At 46.4% G+C, this 15346-nt stretch overlaps 1 protein-coding gene across 5 annotated transcripts in view; it reads left to right on the top strand.

Annotated features, from left to right (window-relative positions):
* Positions 1-10053, top strand: part of adar (adenosine deaminase RNA specific) — a 29727-nt gene extending 19674 nt beyond the window's left edge. For all 5 annotated transcript variants that reach the window (XM_070551184.1, XM_070551179.1, XM_070551182.1 and 2 more), the window contains 9 exons: positions 233-389; positions 4102-4270; positions 4445-4538; positions 4658-4774; positions 4852-4979; positions 5059-5241; positions 5311-5423; positions 5745-5872; positions 6211-10053. In XM_070551184.1, the coding sequence (XP_070407285.1) occupies positions 233-389; positions 4102-4270; positions 4445-4538; positions 4658-4774; positions 4852-4979; positions 5059-5241; positions 5311-5423; positions 5745-5872; positions 6211-6535 (1414 nt within the window). In that variant the 3' untranslated portion in view covers positions 6536-10053. The remainder of the gene's footprint in view (positions 1-232; positions 390-4101; positions 4271-4444; positions 4539-4657; positions 4775-4851; positions 4980-5058; positions 5242-5310; positions 5424-5744; positions 5873-6210) is intronic.
* Positions 10054-15346: the final 5293 nt, after the last annotated feature.

The following is a 15346-nucleotide window of genomic DNA, read 5'->3' as shown; positions in this document are numbered from 1 at the left end:
GCACACACACACACCAGTTAGAAAATAAACATACTGATCTGTGTGCCTGTTGTGACGGTGAGTCGTCTTATGAAAGATAAAAATAATTGTGTTTTCATTCTGCTTAAGTTTTCTGAGTGTTTAATCTCGCATAATCTCACGAATATCTAGAAGATGTTTACTTTTATACTTAGCTGTGGTTGTTATTTTATTTATTTAATAGTATAAACTTCCCGTTTCCTCTCCTGCTCAGGTTTACCTACCAGGCCAAACTGGGCGGACGCTGGTTTCCTCCGGTTTTTGCCTCCAACAAGAAGCAGGGAAAGCAGGAGGCGGCCGACGCCGCTCTCCGGGTTTTGATTGGAGAAGCGGAGAAGGCGGCGCGAACCGGAGAGCTCATCCCAACTGAGGTTTGTAACGCGAAAATATAATAATTACTGCTTTTAAGGAGCTGGTTCACCGAGAAACTTATGTTTGAAAATGATCGGTCACTCAGGCACATAAATTAGAGTTCTGCGAAAAAGTACTCATCTACTCACAGATTTCCTCTCTTTGAACTTTTGCCACACTGGAAAAAAAATTTTTTAATGAATATTTCTGATTCTAACGGGTCACTCTGAGTGTTTGATGCAGGCTGAACATGAAAATAGTCTCCTACACCTATCTCCTGCAGTAGCTTCTGATAGAAAACAGACGGTGAAACTCTAGGATTAGAAAATCCTGACAGATCTACGTCACGCTGTCACTAACATTCATGGACTCACCCATCTGGACTCACGACGGGGAAGGCTGTTGTTGGTTTAGCGTCCAGGAAACAGCAAAGAACGTCTCAGCTAGTAGAAGCTAACCGTTAGCAATAGCTACTCCACCATAAAGCAGAACTCCTCCATGATTGTGTTACTGGTGGAGATAAAACGTCAACGTTGCAGACCAGAGTCAGTGGTAGAGTTGTGTTGCTGTTAGCCAATCAGAGAAGAGATTGTCCACATATCAGGAGAAAATAAGTAAAGCCTGATTTATACTTCCTGTGTGGGTATGGAGACTTGCAACGCCGTAAGAGCCTGCAGAGGGCGATGGAGGCTTGACCAATTATTTAATTGTTGAAAATAGCTGAAACTAGGGGTTGTATCAACTAGTCGACTAGTCAACTTCACTGCTCTGTAGTGACTTGTTATGCCTTTCATCGACTAGTCGCTGTCACGTGATAATGACCAACAAGATGCAGTCCTCGAAACAGACAGCAGGTGACGAGCTCCTATGCGTTGGGAGGCGACGCGCTGTGCCAGAGCGGCGGTACTGACGCCCGCGGTAAAACGGACATTTGACCAAATTGTGACCTTTACCCTCTTACAATTTAACCTTCCCCTCACCCCCATCCTAACCTTAACCAGCTTGCGCATGCAAAGCTCTGATCGTTGGCGCGCTCCAGACATCTGCGTCCTGAGTACGGCCACAGTAACGTTATCAAATCAGGTGTCGCCACCTCAAAAACTAATTTAACACGCGATCGTTCATGTCGGATCATTTCCTTTTATGTTTTCTGTCTTTTATTTGTGCCTGATGCGTTTCGCTGCTGTGGAGCGGGGCGCATCACCTGGTTCATCCTCCGGTGACGCACCTCACTGATGCGGCCGGCGAGCACTCCGCTGTTTTAGCGGTCGGTAGATCTTTTAGAACTGCAGTTCAAAGGTAACTCATGAGGTGAATATATATGAACCCAGGTAGCAGTTTTTCTTTAGGATTGAGAGGAGATGCAGGAAGATAATAAACAGGCAGGACAGAAAAATAGTCAAATATAAACAAGTTAGTTTTGTACCTGGTGGTTGCAACAAACAGACACCAATGAAGTAGGGCTGCAACAAACGATTATTTGGATAATCGATTAATCGGACGGGGTCTCGACACGATTAATCGATTAATCGGATTACATGGGGAAATTTTTAAAAACTGCTAGGGAAACGTTATTTCTCTCCTTCCTTCACTTTATTTAACACAACATTATTAGAAAACAGTTCAATAGCAGAAAAACAACATGCCATCACCTAAATTGTCTTATAAGGTGTATAGACAGAGACCCTAAGCTACATCTATCTGTGACCTAAAATGCTTGGTCCAAGTTAAACAGCTTAAGGGCAATTCTCATCTGTTTTGTTTGATCTCATCTGTTGACATTTATTTTAAATGTAATTAAACATAGGCTGTGAATTAATCAAAATTGATCACTATTTCCAAAAATGACTGAAAAAATACCAAATAAAGCAAAAGTAAATGAATGCCATCCTCCTTGTGATGATGCCCTGGGCAACTGCCATAAAGTCACATCAAGAAATGCTGCTGATCATTCCAATGATCCCAAATAGACTCACATTAGGCCACATGAAAGCAACTGAACCCAAAAATATATTAACCAGCATATAACTGCACTCTCACACAACACGCCTGCAGCAACAGTTAGGACTCCTCCCTCCCTTTTAAAAGCGTTTTTGCTTCCGAGGACATTGTGGTTGTAAAACCACATGCTAGTAGTCTGGCCCCGGTGTGATCAACCAGTTTCTGCGGGAATGTGACGGCGGAACCAGGGCCAGATTAACACTTTGTTGTACCCTGGGCAACAATATTCAAGGGCTCCATCATCACGACCCAAGGATCACCATAATGTGGTCACATACAGAATATTTTACTGTAATATGCAGTAAATATACTCAATACTTGAATGCCTGACAACACGTAACCCGCCCAGAGTAACCTTTGACCCACCTCGTGTGGACTGACCAATGAGGAGAGGGTCTTAACTTGAGGCCCTCTCTTCATTGGTCATTCTGCATGAGACTGACTCTCAACTGACGTTCAGTCATAGGCAGCGAAGCGTCTCTGTGCAGCGCAAAAGCCCGGGTGGACAGTTTGTTTAATATAGAGTGACCATATTTCCATTTCCAAACAAGAGGACAGGGGATCTGTGACTATGATGTCACACTATGGCAACGCCACACAAACCACGTTGGGACCCATTTTTTGTAAGAACTAAATTAATATCAGATTCTGCCAACAAAAGGGCTCTAAAACTATTCATATGTAAATATTTTGCATATTTAATGCAAAATCTCATTTTTATGCTTTAGTGCTGCAACAAGGTTTTATTAATAATAAATTATTATACCTTTTGTTTTACTACAGCATCGGTAAGCTTCCTGTGCACAGATTATTAAGGATGCTTGTTTCAGCTGTGAGATTAGACGATAGGATCAATGAAAAAATAAGTTGTCACACACTCCATGGAAACTTTCAGAGAATCCACAAATAGTGGCTTTCACATGGTTTTGTTACTTTTTGCAAGTTTAGAAAAGCAGCAGATGAGACGGCATGTCTGATAATTTAGTTTTTCATCTGATAATATTAGAACATGTCAGTAATGTCTGAGGGGACTTTACTAACACTCCTGGAACTCTCCCCCGGCAACGGAGAAGTCCGTCCATGCGTGTGCACGTCTCCTCACACGAGCGCATGCACGTCTTGTCACTCGAGCGCGTGCACGTCTCCTCACTTGAGCGTGTGCACGTCTCATCACACGAGCGCGAGCACGTCTCGTCACACGAGTGCGTGCATGTCTCGTCGCGAGCGCGTGCACGTCTCGTCACTCGTTCGCGTGCACGTCTCTTCACTCCAGCGTGTGCACGTCTCGTCACGAGCGCGTGCACGTCTCCTCACTCGAGCGAGCGCGTGCACGCCTCCTCACTCGAGCGCGTGCACGCCTCCTCACTCGAGCGCGTGCACGTCTCCTCACTCGAGCTAACGTATAAATCAGGCTCTCGGCTCCTAATCCTGCCGTCTTCTGCTCCCCACTCTTCTGGGTAACTTGCATCCTGAAACAGGAGCACCGGAGCTTTTCTCTCGCGGGGATCGACTCACAAGCGTTTATTTACACTAAGACCGCTGCAGATGTGTGGAAAAACTGGCTGAATTTGGTCTTTAAAGATTCAACATTGACCATCTGCAGAGGTCTACACACTCGGCTAAACCAGTGCACAGTGGAGTGAAAACAAACTGGTAAAGAGTCGCTGTACTGAAAGGCCACTGGTTACCGCTAAACCAATGAGATGGTGTCTGTGACCTCCTCCCCTCCAGCTACCAGTGAGCGGCAGCACTCTGCACGACCAGATCGCGATGTTGAGCCACCAGCGCTTCAATGCCCTGACCACACGGATCCAGCACAGCCTTCTGGGACGCAAGATTCTGGCCACCATTGTCATGAGGAGGGGGGAGGGTCTGGGGACAGTCGTCAGCCTTGGAACCGGTAAATCTGACCTTTGGCTCAGCAAATCAGAGGAAAATTGTGACGTTTGTGCATGTTTTCCCTCGTGTCAGCTGGTTTTAACAGCTCCAGAATCGGGTCACAGCAGAACCCAGAGGTAATGAGCTGCCAGAGGGTTTGACTTTCAGTACGTCTCCTTTTTTTTTCTTCTGTTAGGGAACCGTTGTGTCAAAGGGGAGGAGCTAAGCCTCAAAGGGGAGACGGTCAACGACTGCCATGCTGAAATCATCTCCAGAAGGGGCTTCGTTCGGTAGAAACGGATATCATGCTCCCTTGTTGATGTTCCTCCCTCGTTTCCAAAAATACTCTCTCCTCTCCTGGAAGCAGTCTGCATGACTCTGGCGTCTAACTCGCCGTCTCTGCTCTCAGGTTTCTGTACAGCGAGCTGCTCAGGCACTACGACGGCGCCGACGACAGCATATTTGAGCCGGGGGAGGACAACAAACTCCAGATCAAACCCGACATCACCTTTCACCTCTACATCAGGTGGAGAGAATGCTCCATGTGGCGAATCTGCGTTTCCCGTTGACGTCGGCGTCTCATTCCCGTTCTTTCACCCGCAGCACGGCGCCTTGTGGGGACGGAGCTCTGTTCGACAAGTCCTGCAGCGAGGCGGGAGACGACGCTCAAGGCCACCAGCCTCTGTTTGAGAATGCGAAGCAGGGCAAGCTTCGTACCAAAGTGGAGAACGGTGAGACACCCGGTGATGGTTTTTATAGAGCAGGTCTGGCGGCTGGAGTCCCTGCATGTGTGTGTGCTGCTGTCTCCAGGTGAGGGCACCATCCCGGTGGAGTCCAGTGCCATCGTCCCCACCTGGGACGGCATCCAGCACGGCGAAAGGCTGCGGACCATGAGCTGCAGTGATAAGATCATGCGCTGGAACGTGCTCGGCCTCCAGGGGGCGCTGCTCTCCTGCTTCTTGCATCCCATCTACCTGAAGTCCATCACACTCGGTAAAGCTGGTGAGATTTAACGTCCGCTGAGGTAGACGACTCCGGCTCTGACGTCACGTCTCCTCCCAGGTTACCTGTACAGCCACGGTCACCTGACCCGCGCCGTCTGCTGCAGGCTGGCCAGAGACGGTGAAGACTTCTCCAACAGCCTCCCGCCCTCCTTCCGGTTGAACCACCCAGAGGTGATGTACAAGTTTATTTTCTGCAAAGTCAGACACAAACATGAATCAGAGACATCGAGGTCATACTCATTAAATGCAATAATTAATCCGACCCGCCGCTGTTTTCATCTAATGTAAATGAAACTCGTCCATCAATTAGCAAAAAGTAGAGCAGTCCCCGTCCTGCCGCCTGGAAGAAATGACAGGGATACACTCGCTGGCAGCTGCACGCCTCTTAAGACGCCGAACGCCGCGGCGGCTTTCACCGACGCTCACTCGATTGGAATTTTCTGACCTGCGTTAAATGTTGAACGTACGTCTCTCCTCCTGGCTGGACCGTAGGTGGGCAGAGTCAGCGTGTACGACTCCACGCGCCACACAGGGAAGACGAAGGAGTCCAGCGTGAACTGGTGCCTACCCGACCAGCAGAGTGTGGAGGTGCTGGATGGGACCAAAGGAAAGCTGGACGGGTAAATAGACCCGTTCCTAATGTTTGCATTGTTGTTTGTTTGTTTTCTGCAAGCCATCAGTCCAAAAGCGTGTCCGGTCCTGGTCCTCGGCGCCTCTGTTCTGCTTTTAGATGTTTCTCCTGGTTCAGTGTGCCCTAAATCTCAGTCTGTTAATGAGCTTTTGATTTAAACCAGATCTTTCAGAGCAAAGATGTAGGACGGTGCGCTTCGAGGACCGGGTCTGCTCGCTTTAGAGGCTGCAAGTCTTAGAAGAGCGTTGAGCCTTCTAAATTCTCATTCATGTGACGGAAAACGTTTTTCTGCTTTAATACCAAACTACTCCAAACGTTTCCCTGCAGGAACAAACAGGCCGTGTCCCGGGTGTCCAAGTCCAACCTGTTCGGTCTGTTCCGCCAGCTGTGCCAGCGGTGCAGCCGCCCAGACCTCCTCAGCCTGCCCTCCTACGCCCAGGCCAAGATGTCGGCCACGTCCTTCCAGCTGGCCAAGCAAATGTTCTTCAAAGCTCTTAGCGTCCACGGCTACGGAGCCTGGATCGGCAAACCGCTCGAGGAGAAGAGTTTCGAGATGGCCGACGGAACCAGGAACAGCGATGCGAGCCTCTTTCTGGGATATGGAAATGTTAAAAAGGAGGGGCCGGGGGAGTCGAAGCAGGGAGAGGTGTAGACCGGTGTGTGTGTGTGTGTGTGTGTGGGGGGGGGGGGGTCAAATAGGAAAAAGACTCGAAGGCTGGAAGTGTCTTCTGCTGGATGGAGGCTGCAGAGGGGGCGGGGCTGCAGCGTTGGTGAGGTCATAGTGAGGACAGAGCTGGATAAACACGTGCAAAAGGAACGTTTTTTACTTTGAATCGTTGAACGAAGCAGCTCAAATATTAGTTTTTCATTTATGACATCAGAGGTTTCAGTTTGTTTTTGTTCTGTGAACATCGCACCGCCATTTGGACCAAAACCGCGGGCTTCAAGAAGTTTTGGTGAAATTATTTCACTGAATCGTTTTTGTTGTTGGAAACACACCTGAGACAGACGCACCTGAGACGGTCACACACCTGAGACGGAGACACACCTGAGACGGAGACCCACCTGAGACAGAGACATACCTGGGACAGACGCACCTGAGACAGACACACCTGAGACAGAGACACACCTGGGACAGACGCACCTGAGACGGAGACACACCTGAGACGGAGACCCACCTGAGACAGAGACATACCTGGGACAGACGCACCTGAGACAGACGCACCTGAGACAGAGACACACCTGGGACAGACGCACCTGAGACAGAGACAAACCTGGGACAGACGCACCTGGGACAGACACACCTGAGACAGAGACACACCTGGGACAGACGCACCTGAGACAGAGACACACCTGAGACGGAGACCCACCTGAGACAGAGACATACCTGGGACAGACGCACCTGAGACAGACACACCTGAGACAGAGACACACCTGGGACAGACGCACCTGAGACAGAGACACACCTGGGACAGACGCACCTGAGACAGAGACAAACCTGGGACAGACGCACCTGGGACAGAGACAAACCTGAGACAGAGACGCACCTGAGACAGAGACACACCTGGGACAGAGACACACCTGGGACAGACGCACCTGAGACAGAGACAAACCTGGGACAGAGACACACCTGGGACAGAGACACACCTGGGACAGAGACACACCTGGGACAGACGCACCTGAGACAGAGACAAACCTGGGACAGAGACACACCTGGGACAGAGACACACCTGGGACAGACGCACCTGAGACAGAGACACACCTGGGACAGACGCACCTGAGACAGAGACACACCTGAGACAGAGACAAACCTGGGACAGACGCACCTGAGACAGAGACACACCTGGGACAGACGCACCTGAGACAGAGACAAACCTGGGACAGACACACCTGGGACAGACGCACCTGAGACAGAGACAAACCTGGGACAGACGCACCTGAGACAGAGACACACCTGGGACAGCGACACACCTGGTTTAGACGCATCTGTGACAGAGACACACCTGGGACAGTCGCACCTGAGACGGTCACACCTGAGACGGAGACACACCTGAGACAGAGACATACCTGGGACAGACGCACCTGAGACAGAGACACACCTGGGACAGAGACACACCTGGGACAGTCGCACCTGAGACGGTCACACCTGAGACGGAGACACACCTGGGACAGTCGCACCTGAGACGGTCACACCTGAGACGGAGACACACCTGGGACAGAGACATACCTGGGACAGACGCACCTGAGACGGTCACACACCTGGGACAGAGACATACCTGGAACGGAGAGACACACCTGGGACTGTCATACGCCTGAGACGGGAGACACACCTAAGACAGACACACCTGGGACTGACCCTCACCTGGCAGGATTTAAAGCTCAAAACAAGCCTTTAGGTGTTTTTTAATGGTGACGGTGACTCCTCCGGCTTTCCAGCAGTATAAAAGACACCTGGTGGGAAATCCTTTGATACGATTCTAAGACTTTTTGAGTTTACTTGTTAACTTCAGATTAGTTTTGTTTTTCTTCAGGATCGCTGACAGATCTGCACAGAAACTCATGCAAATGTTTGTTTTTGCACCGTTTTAAAGCGTGACCTGTTTAAAATCCGACATAAATGACCTTTTTACAAAAGTTGTTCCAACTTTATTTAATTAAGTAAATATTTGGGACGTCTTTTGTGTTAAATGTGGACATGGATTCCACTCCCCGAGTGACCAGAAGGCCTTTGATTCACATGGCTACATGTGCTTCAGCGACGCTTGGTTTCTCCGTTTGCCGTGAAACCGGTGACAGACGTTCTGCAGATAAACGAGTCAACATTTCAGATGTTGTTCCGTTGGTTAAACTTACTGAATCGATGAACCGAGATTTCCCGCCAGTCGTTTTGCTTTTATAAAAGGTTTCTACGCACCAACAAACCAATCTCATCGTTAGTAGAGGCCATGTAGATCGGAGCTGCTTGTGCGACGGTGGCAGGATTGAATTTGTTCCGTTTCTTTTGGCCACATCGGTCTCCTTTTAAGCTGCTGTCAAAAGATGTGTGTTGAGCCGAGTCAGCGCGGCGCTCCGCGGCCCAGCCGATGCCGTAAATACAAACGTTTACTGTAAACAAGATCAACTTTTACAGATCAGCATTTTAATCTCCAACGCTTCAGCTCCTGTAACCACCGACTTACACCAGCCGGACAACACAAACCGACTGGAAACGGTCCCATCGCTCCACTTCCTGTCGTCATGGTTACTGTCGATGTAGCATACGTCCGTGCAGCCCTTCGATCGGCCCCGCTCACCTGTGATTATCACGAGTTTTTGTATGGGTGTACTCTCGTTGACGTGTACGGTTTCTGTTTCCACGGCTCGAGTGAGTTTTGACCGTTCCTACGGGATTTTATTTGTTCTCGTCTTCTCGTGGGTCGTCGTAGGTTTCTCACATGCACTTCCTGCGTTTTACTTCGTAAAGATACGTTTGTCGGGTCTTGATGCGTCAGAAGGATGTTTTTTTTATTTTTTTTTAATGTGTTTTCTCCTTGAATTAAACGACGGTGAAATATATACATCAGCTGTACACAAACACACACACACACACACACACGCAGATGTGCAGTGGGATTGAGAGGTCTGGTTTATCAGACGCTGAATCACTAACTCATATTTTCCAGGTGCAGCGGGGAGGTTCGTTGTCTGGTTGGTTGCTTTTACGTCACTGTAAAGAAAAACGGTGATTTTCTTATACGAGCAGTGAGAAGCTATGCAAGTCTGCAGCTGGATGTAGCTTTGATGACGTTTAGTAAGAAAAAGGTTTTGAACTTAATTCGTTCTTCTGACATTTAGCTTGAACCAGAACTAACGGTTGTCTAACTCGGCAACAGATGCTTCGGATTGAAGTCCGATTCCTGGTGACGGTTTGTGTTTTCAGACCTCTGAACCCCACTGTGAAGGGAAATTCATCCCTTTGAGTTTTTATGCCGCACACGGAGCTCTTGTGTGTGCGTGTGTGTGTTTGTGTATTTTTTATGTATATATTTATATATATATTTATATATGTATCTTGTAAATGATCCAAAAACCGCTTTCTTATTTCTTTGATGTTTGATTTGTTTTTCAGTGGAATAAAGTTTTGATTAAATAATAAATGAACAATCTGTTGAGCCTGTGTGAAAACATGAATGACGTCATGATAAATTATTTGCAGAATTCATAATCCAGAGTTGCAGGAAGCACTTAGTTTCTCTTTCAGACTAAAGCAGGAAAGGGAATTTTATTTTGACAGGATAAAAAATGGGAAAACCCGATTGTCATGTTCTGGTGAAGCTGCTTGCACCGTTCAGCAGATGGAGATGTGCACACAGATAAAGCTGTGTGTGTGTGTGATCTAGAATTATGAGACTACCATGTGTGTTTGGAGCCCTTTTCAGGTTTGGTTGGTTTGTGTTTTCCAAATGGCACAAGCCTCTCCCAAAAGGTTGATTTTTCTAGAATTCAGGATTTTCTCTTTGCTCCGTCCTTTTGTCCAGCACTCATCCAAGGTCGGATCATTAAAGGGATCAGTTGGTCCAGGGGATACGCGCTCCGGCTCCTTCTAGGGATCCAAAAGCTTCCTCGTGACAAAGACGATGTAATAATCACTCCACTGCATCTGGGTGTCCTCCCAGTGGAACATCCCTAGAAAACCTCTGGAGGGAGCAAGGGCGCCCCCAAGGGGTGGCCATGGCCACCCCTAGAAAATTACTGCCCTCCCCCCCCAGTAAAAGCCAGTGTTAACAAATCATATTAATGTTCAGTCAAACCATTTATTGATCTCATTTTTTCAAGGCATAATTGTAAAACAAAATAAAAATATTACAATTAATGAGTAAAGAAATAATCAGAATTTTAAAAATACAAGTTTTTATCTCTGTGGTTTTTATTTTTTGTGAACACGGCAACAGTTGAATTAACCTAAAAAATACATCTTTAAATTCAATTTGGGATAACATTTTAAATAACTGAAATGTAGTTTTCTAAAATGTTTGTACTTGTAAAATTTAAGTGTTTAGATTAACTGTTTGTTTAATAAAAATAAATAAAGGCACAATGCAGCACATCACCACAGACTAAATTCAACCAGAGTTACCTCAATGACCAATTTGGTGTGCCACCCCAAACATTTCTTTGGCCCCATCTGCCCCCCCCCCCCCCCCCCCCCCCCATCAACATTTTTCTGTAGGCGCCCCTGGGAGGGAGGTGTCTCATTGAGAGGTCCAAACCACCTCCTTGGTCTTGATACAGAGCAGCGGCTCCACACCAAGCTCCCCTCATCCCCAAGGCTGAACCCAGCCGGCCATTGGAGGAAGCTCATTTTAGCTGCTTGTATTTGGGATTTTGTTTTTAGTCCCAATTCTAATCTAACCAGGTAGGAGGTTGGATCATAGACGGTCAAGAGCCTCATCCTCATTACTTCAGGAAAACCTCAATCGGCCAGTCCGTCTACCATCAGTTTCCCACAGGAAGTCAAGAAACCTAAGCATCTACTGAGATGATGAATGAAACGTTTTAATGTCATGGGAGGCTTTGGGAAGCACCACAGAAGAAGACATTAGCATGTAAGAGTTTATAATCTTACAAAGAAACAATGAGGCAGAATAAAACTGTAGTGAACCATTTAAACCAGCGTCTGATGCAGAAAAACCTCATCATTACTAAACTGGAGTCCATACAGTTTAACGAAAACACACTTCATACACACTGATTGAATTATTATTATAAGCTAAGAAATCAACCAAAAAGACTTTCCTGGGATGCTGAGCGTCTCCATAAACATAAAAATGCATGTTTGTTCTGTTTAGGTGATCTGTGCAGCAGCAAAGGCCCGTTTCAATTAGCACCTACACCCATCAAGCTGGACTCATACTGTCTCTGCAGTCAATTATTCAGAGGGTGGGTCTAATGATGAAGGGGGCGAGAAGTGAAGAGCGATGGTAAGAGGGATGGACGAGTCAAGAGAGGCTGCGAGAAGTGAAATATTAGTCCAGTCCGAAGGGCCTAAATAAGCCAATCGATGCTCTCCTGTGGAAATAAATGAGCGGTGGCTAGAAGGGAGTACACAAAGGCTGTGTGAGTGGGGAGAGGGAGGAGACCATGAGCATCCAAGGTGTGGAGTGTTGGGATACAAAGCAGCAAACCAGGAGGATTTAGTTAAGCAACTGCACCAGCGTCCTGTCATCTGTCCTCCTTCGCCTGGAAGCGATTCATGTGACGTGTGAACGGCCGTACGACCACGACAACTATCGAGTGTGTTTAAAAAAGACTGTACAAAAAATAATTACAAGTGGAGCTGAATGGGATCCCATGAGCGGTTCCCACCACCATCATCTTGGCCACCACTCCCAGAAAACACAAAAAAGAAGCTAAGAGCTGGGCTAAGAGGGTGGGGGCAGATGATTGACACCCTTCAAACTTTAAGCCAACGAGCTAACTGAGCTAACCAAAGCTAACCTTTCATGGAGAAAATCGTGGCTGAGCAACTGTGCTGCCCTCTAGGCTGTAGCTCTGTTACAGGGAGGCCGAGGACGAGGCCTTCCCCGGAGCAAGCAGGGGCTAAGCTGCTAGCGCTAGCACTGATGGCTCATCTGCTACATGTCAATCAAAAGGACATGAACACTCTCCTAAGTATTCATAATTTCAAGGGTTAATTACACTCAAATGGATGAGTTACAAAAACATTTTCCCCCCTCAGAGTTGTCGTGACGGTAAACTTGACCTACTAAACCTAAAATGTGTTTTGAATCAGGCTGGAAACATGTTTATTTCTGCTGGGAAGTCGGCCTTTTTAACATGGGAGTCAATGGTAATTTACTCGTTTCTGAAGCCAGCCCCTAGCTGATGGGGGGAGGAAGACTGCGGTTATTTGTCACTTTGGTGGGCGGAGTTTGGTAGGGTCCAACCCCTTTCCCTCCATAAGCCACACCTCCAAAATACAGGACCGTACAGCTCTTGTTGGCTCAGTTTTAAGAGTTTGTCTCATTGCTAGCACCCTTTCTGCTTTAATTCCCCACGAAACACACCTACATAAGAATTCAGTTTGCCAGCTAATAGAATGAGGAGTTTTTTTTTATTGTATTTTATAATTTTTTACTTTATTTTATACATATTTATGTTTGACTTCATAATCACCGCAGATCAGTGCCACCAACAGTCGGGGAAACCTTGTCCAGAACGACTGGACAAGGTTTCCCAGAGATGTACGTTTATTATTTTAGTTTTAGTTTTTTGACCAAACACTAAATTAATTGGTTGTCATCCTTCCAATAAAATTAGTTGCAGTCCCTATGGTGTTTAGAAGATATACAAAACATGAAATATAAAAAAAAAATAAGAGTTATCCATCCATCCATTGCAGTGGCGGCGCTAGGGGGCGCTATAGCTACTCCTGGATTAGTCATTGCACCCCCAAGCAAATATTAGATTTTTTTTTTTTACAATTTAATTTAATTTAACGTGTGGATGTGGATTTAACATAAAAAAAACAAAAATAATCAGTAAATGATCATATAGATCACATATGTCAGAGTCAAGGCCAGGTGCGGCCCGCGGAGCATTTTTATGTGGCCCGCGAGATAAATATCAAAAATATATTAAAACTGGCCAGCTGGCCGATTTTACCGCAAAGACTTTAACTCCCATGATGCTTTGCGGCATCAGCGCAGAGCCGACGCGCCCCCTCCTTTGTGTTTTTCCAAGCGCCTGCTGCCGGTGTGCAGCTCCACTGTCTCGGACAAACTACTCCTCTCACTCAGCGCCACGCGTTTTCTGACGTTGAAGCCCAGAAACGGAGATTCTAGCCGCTCAGTAATGTGTTCACGACTGAAAGAGAAAGTTTTCCAACTAACGTCCAGACAGAGCTGATATAACTCCACCGAACAGCGACACGCTCAAACCAGCATGACTCTGTGGCTGCTGTAGTTGTTATTTTTCCTCCCCGACACACAACAACGTGGTCAAGCTGCTCAGACATGTTCAGCAGCACAAACCTATGTGAGCACCTGTTGTCATCTAATGTTGTCACTATTATGATGAAGATGAACAAAACAACAGGAGTCTCCTCCTCAGCTCAGATCAACCCCATGATGCAGGTATCTGGCTGGAACAGGTGAGCATCACAGTAAACCAGTGGAGCAAACTGAGCTTTAAATATGTTGGTTTTATGCTCTTTTTCTGCTCCAAAACATGAAAGTTAACAGGTGAGATGTTGCATTTTCATTTAAGATAAAATGATATTTTATGTTGTTGTTGGCCCGTGAGAAAAGATTTAACCTACAGCAAACAGGAAGTGGAAAGGCTGCAGATAGATGAATAGAATAAAAAATCCCTTTATTGTTCCTCAGTGGGGAAAGCTAGACATCACAGCAGCGATGACACGTATTACAGGAGAAAAAAAGGAGAATAAAAAATAAGAAAAATGAATAAACAAGAAAACATAAATCCTGAATAGATTTTAAAAATGCTGATTATACCACAAGTAATGAACACCACTGATGCCTTTTATTTAAAACTGACTTGCTCGTGTGTAATTTGGTTATTCCACATTCAGTTTTAATGCAGAAATATGTTTGTTTCCAAATTTAAAGGTTCAAAATTGCATATATGTTGATAAAGAAAATGTGCAAATTTGCCGTCACTTTTTCAAAAAAATATTAAGTTTGGCCCTCGACTCCGTCCCAGAGTTTCATTTCGGCCCCGTGTGAGTTTGAGTTTGACACCCCTGATATAGATAGTAAAAACTTAAACCAAAACAGGAAATTGATGTTAATCTTTGACCTCATTTTCCACCTGTGAACGAGTGAAAGGTAGAGCTAGTGGTAAAATGGATCGGTTTTTGTTGCCCACATTTCCACGGGTTCAGTCAGAAACGAATGAATGTTTGGAAGTGATCTCAGACCCACAAAAACCTACGGATCTGGATGAAGAGCGTCAACCCTCAACCGCCGCAGCAGTCCAGGGTTTTGCCGCTGGAAATGCTAACACTAATGTTAGCTAACCTTGCAATGCTATAGATGGTTTTCTGTGTGGCTGTATGTGTTTATGATTTCATGGAAAAGTCAGTGATTGTTCATATGTTTATGATGTATATTAATGATTGGTTCTGGTGTTGTTGAGGTTTTGTGCACGCATGTGTATCTGCTATTGTTGAAGGTGTTTTAGAGAACAATAGGTACGCATGACCACTTCCTTCATAGCACCCTCAATAAAAAGACTAGCTCCGTCATAGCACCTGCAGAAAAACATTTCTGAACCCGCTTGTCCACGTAGGGTCGCGGGGGTGCCTATCTCCAGCAGTCAACGGGCAATCAGGTGGGGTACACCCTGGACAGAGAGCCAGTCCATCGCAGGGCAACACAGAGACACAAAGGAGAAACAATCACACACACACACCTAAGGACAATTTAGACAGACCAATCAACCTAACAGTCATGTTTTTGGA

The sequence above is a fragment of the Nothobranchius furzeri genome, chromosome 5 (assembly GCF_043380555.1).
Source record: "Nothobranchius furzeri strain GRZ-AD chromosome 5, NfurGRZ-RIMD1, whole genome shotgun sequence".
In the NCBI taxonomy this organism is placed as follows: Eukaryota; Metazoa; Chordata; class Actinopteri; order Cyprinodontiformes; family Nothobranchiidae; genus Nothobranchius; species Nothobranchius furzeri.
Note: the sequence above shows the minus strand (reverse complement) of the source record. Positions and strands in the feature narration are given on the sequence as shown.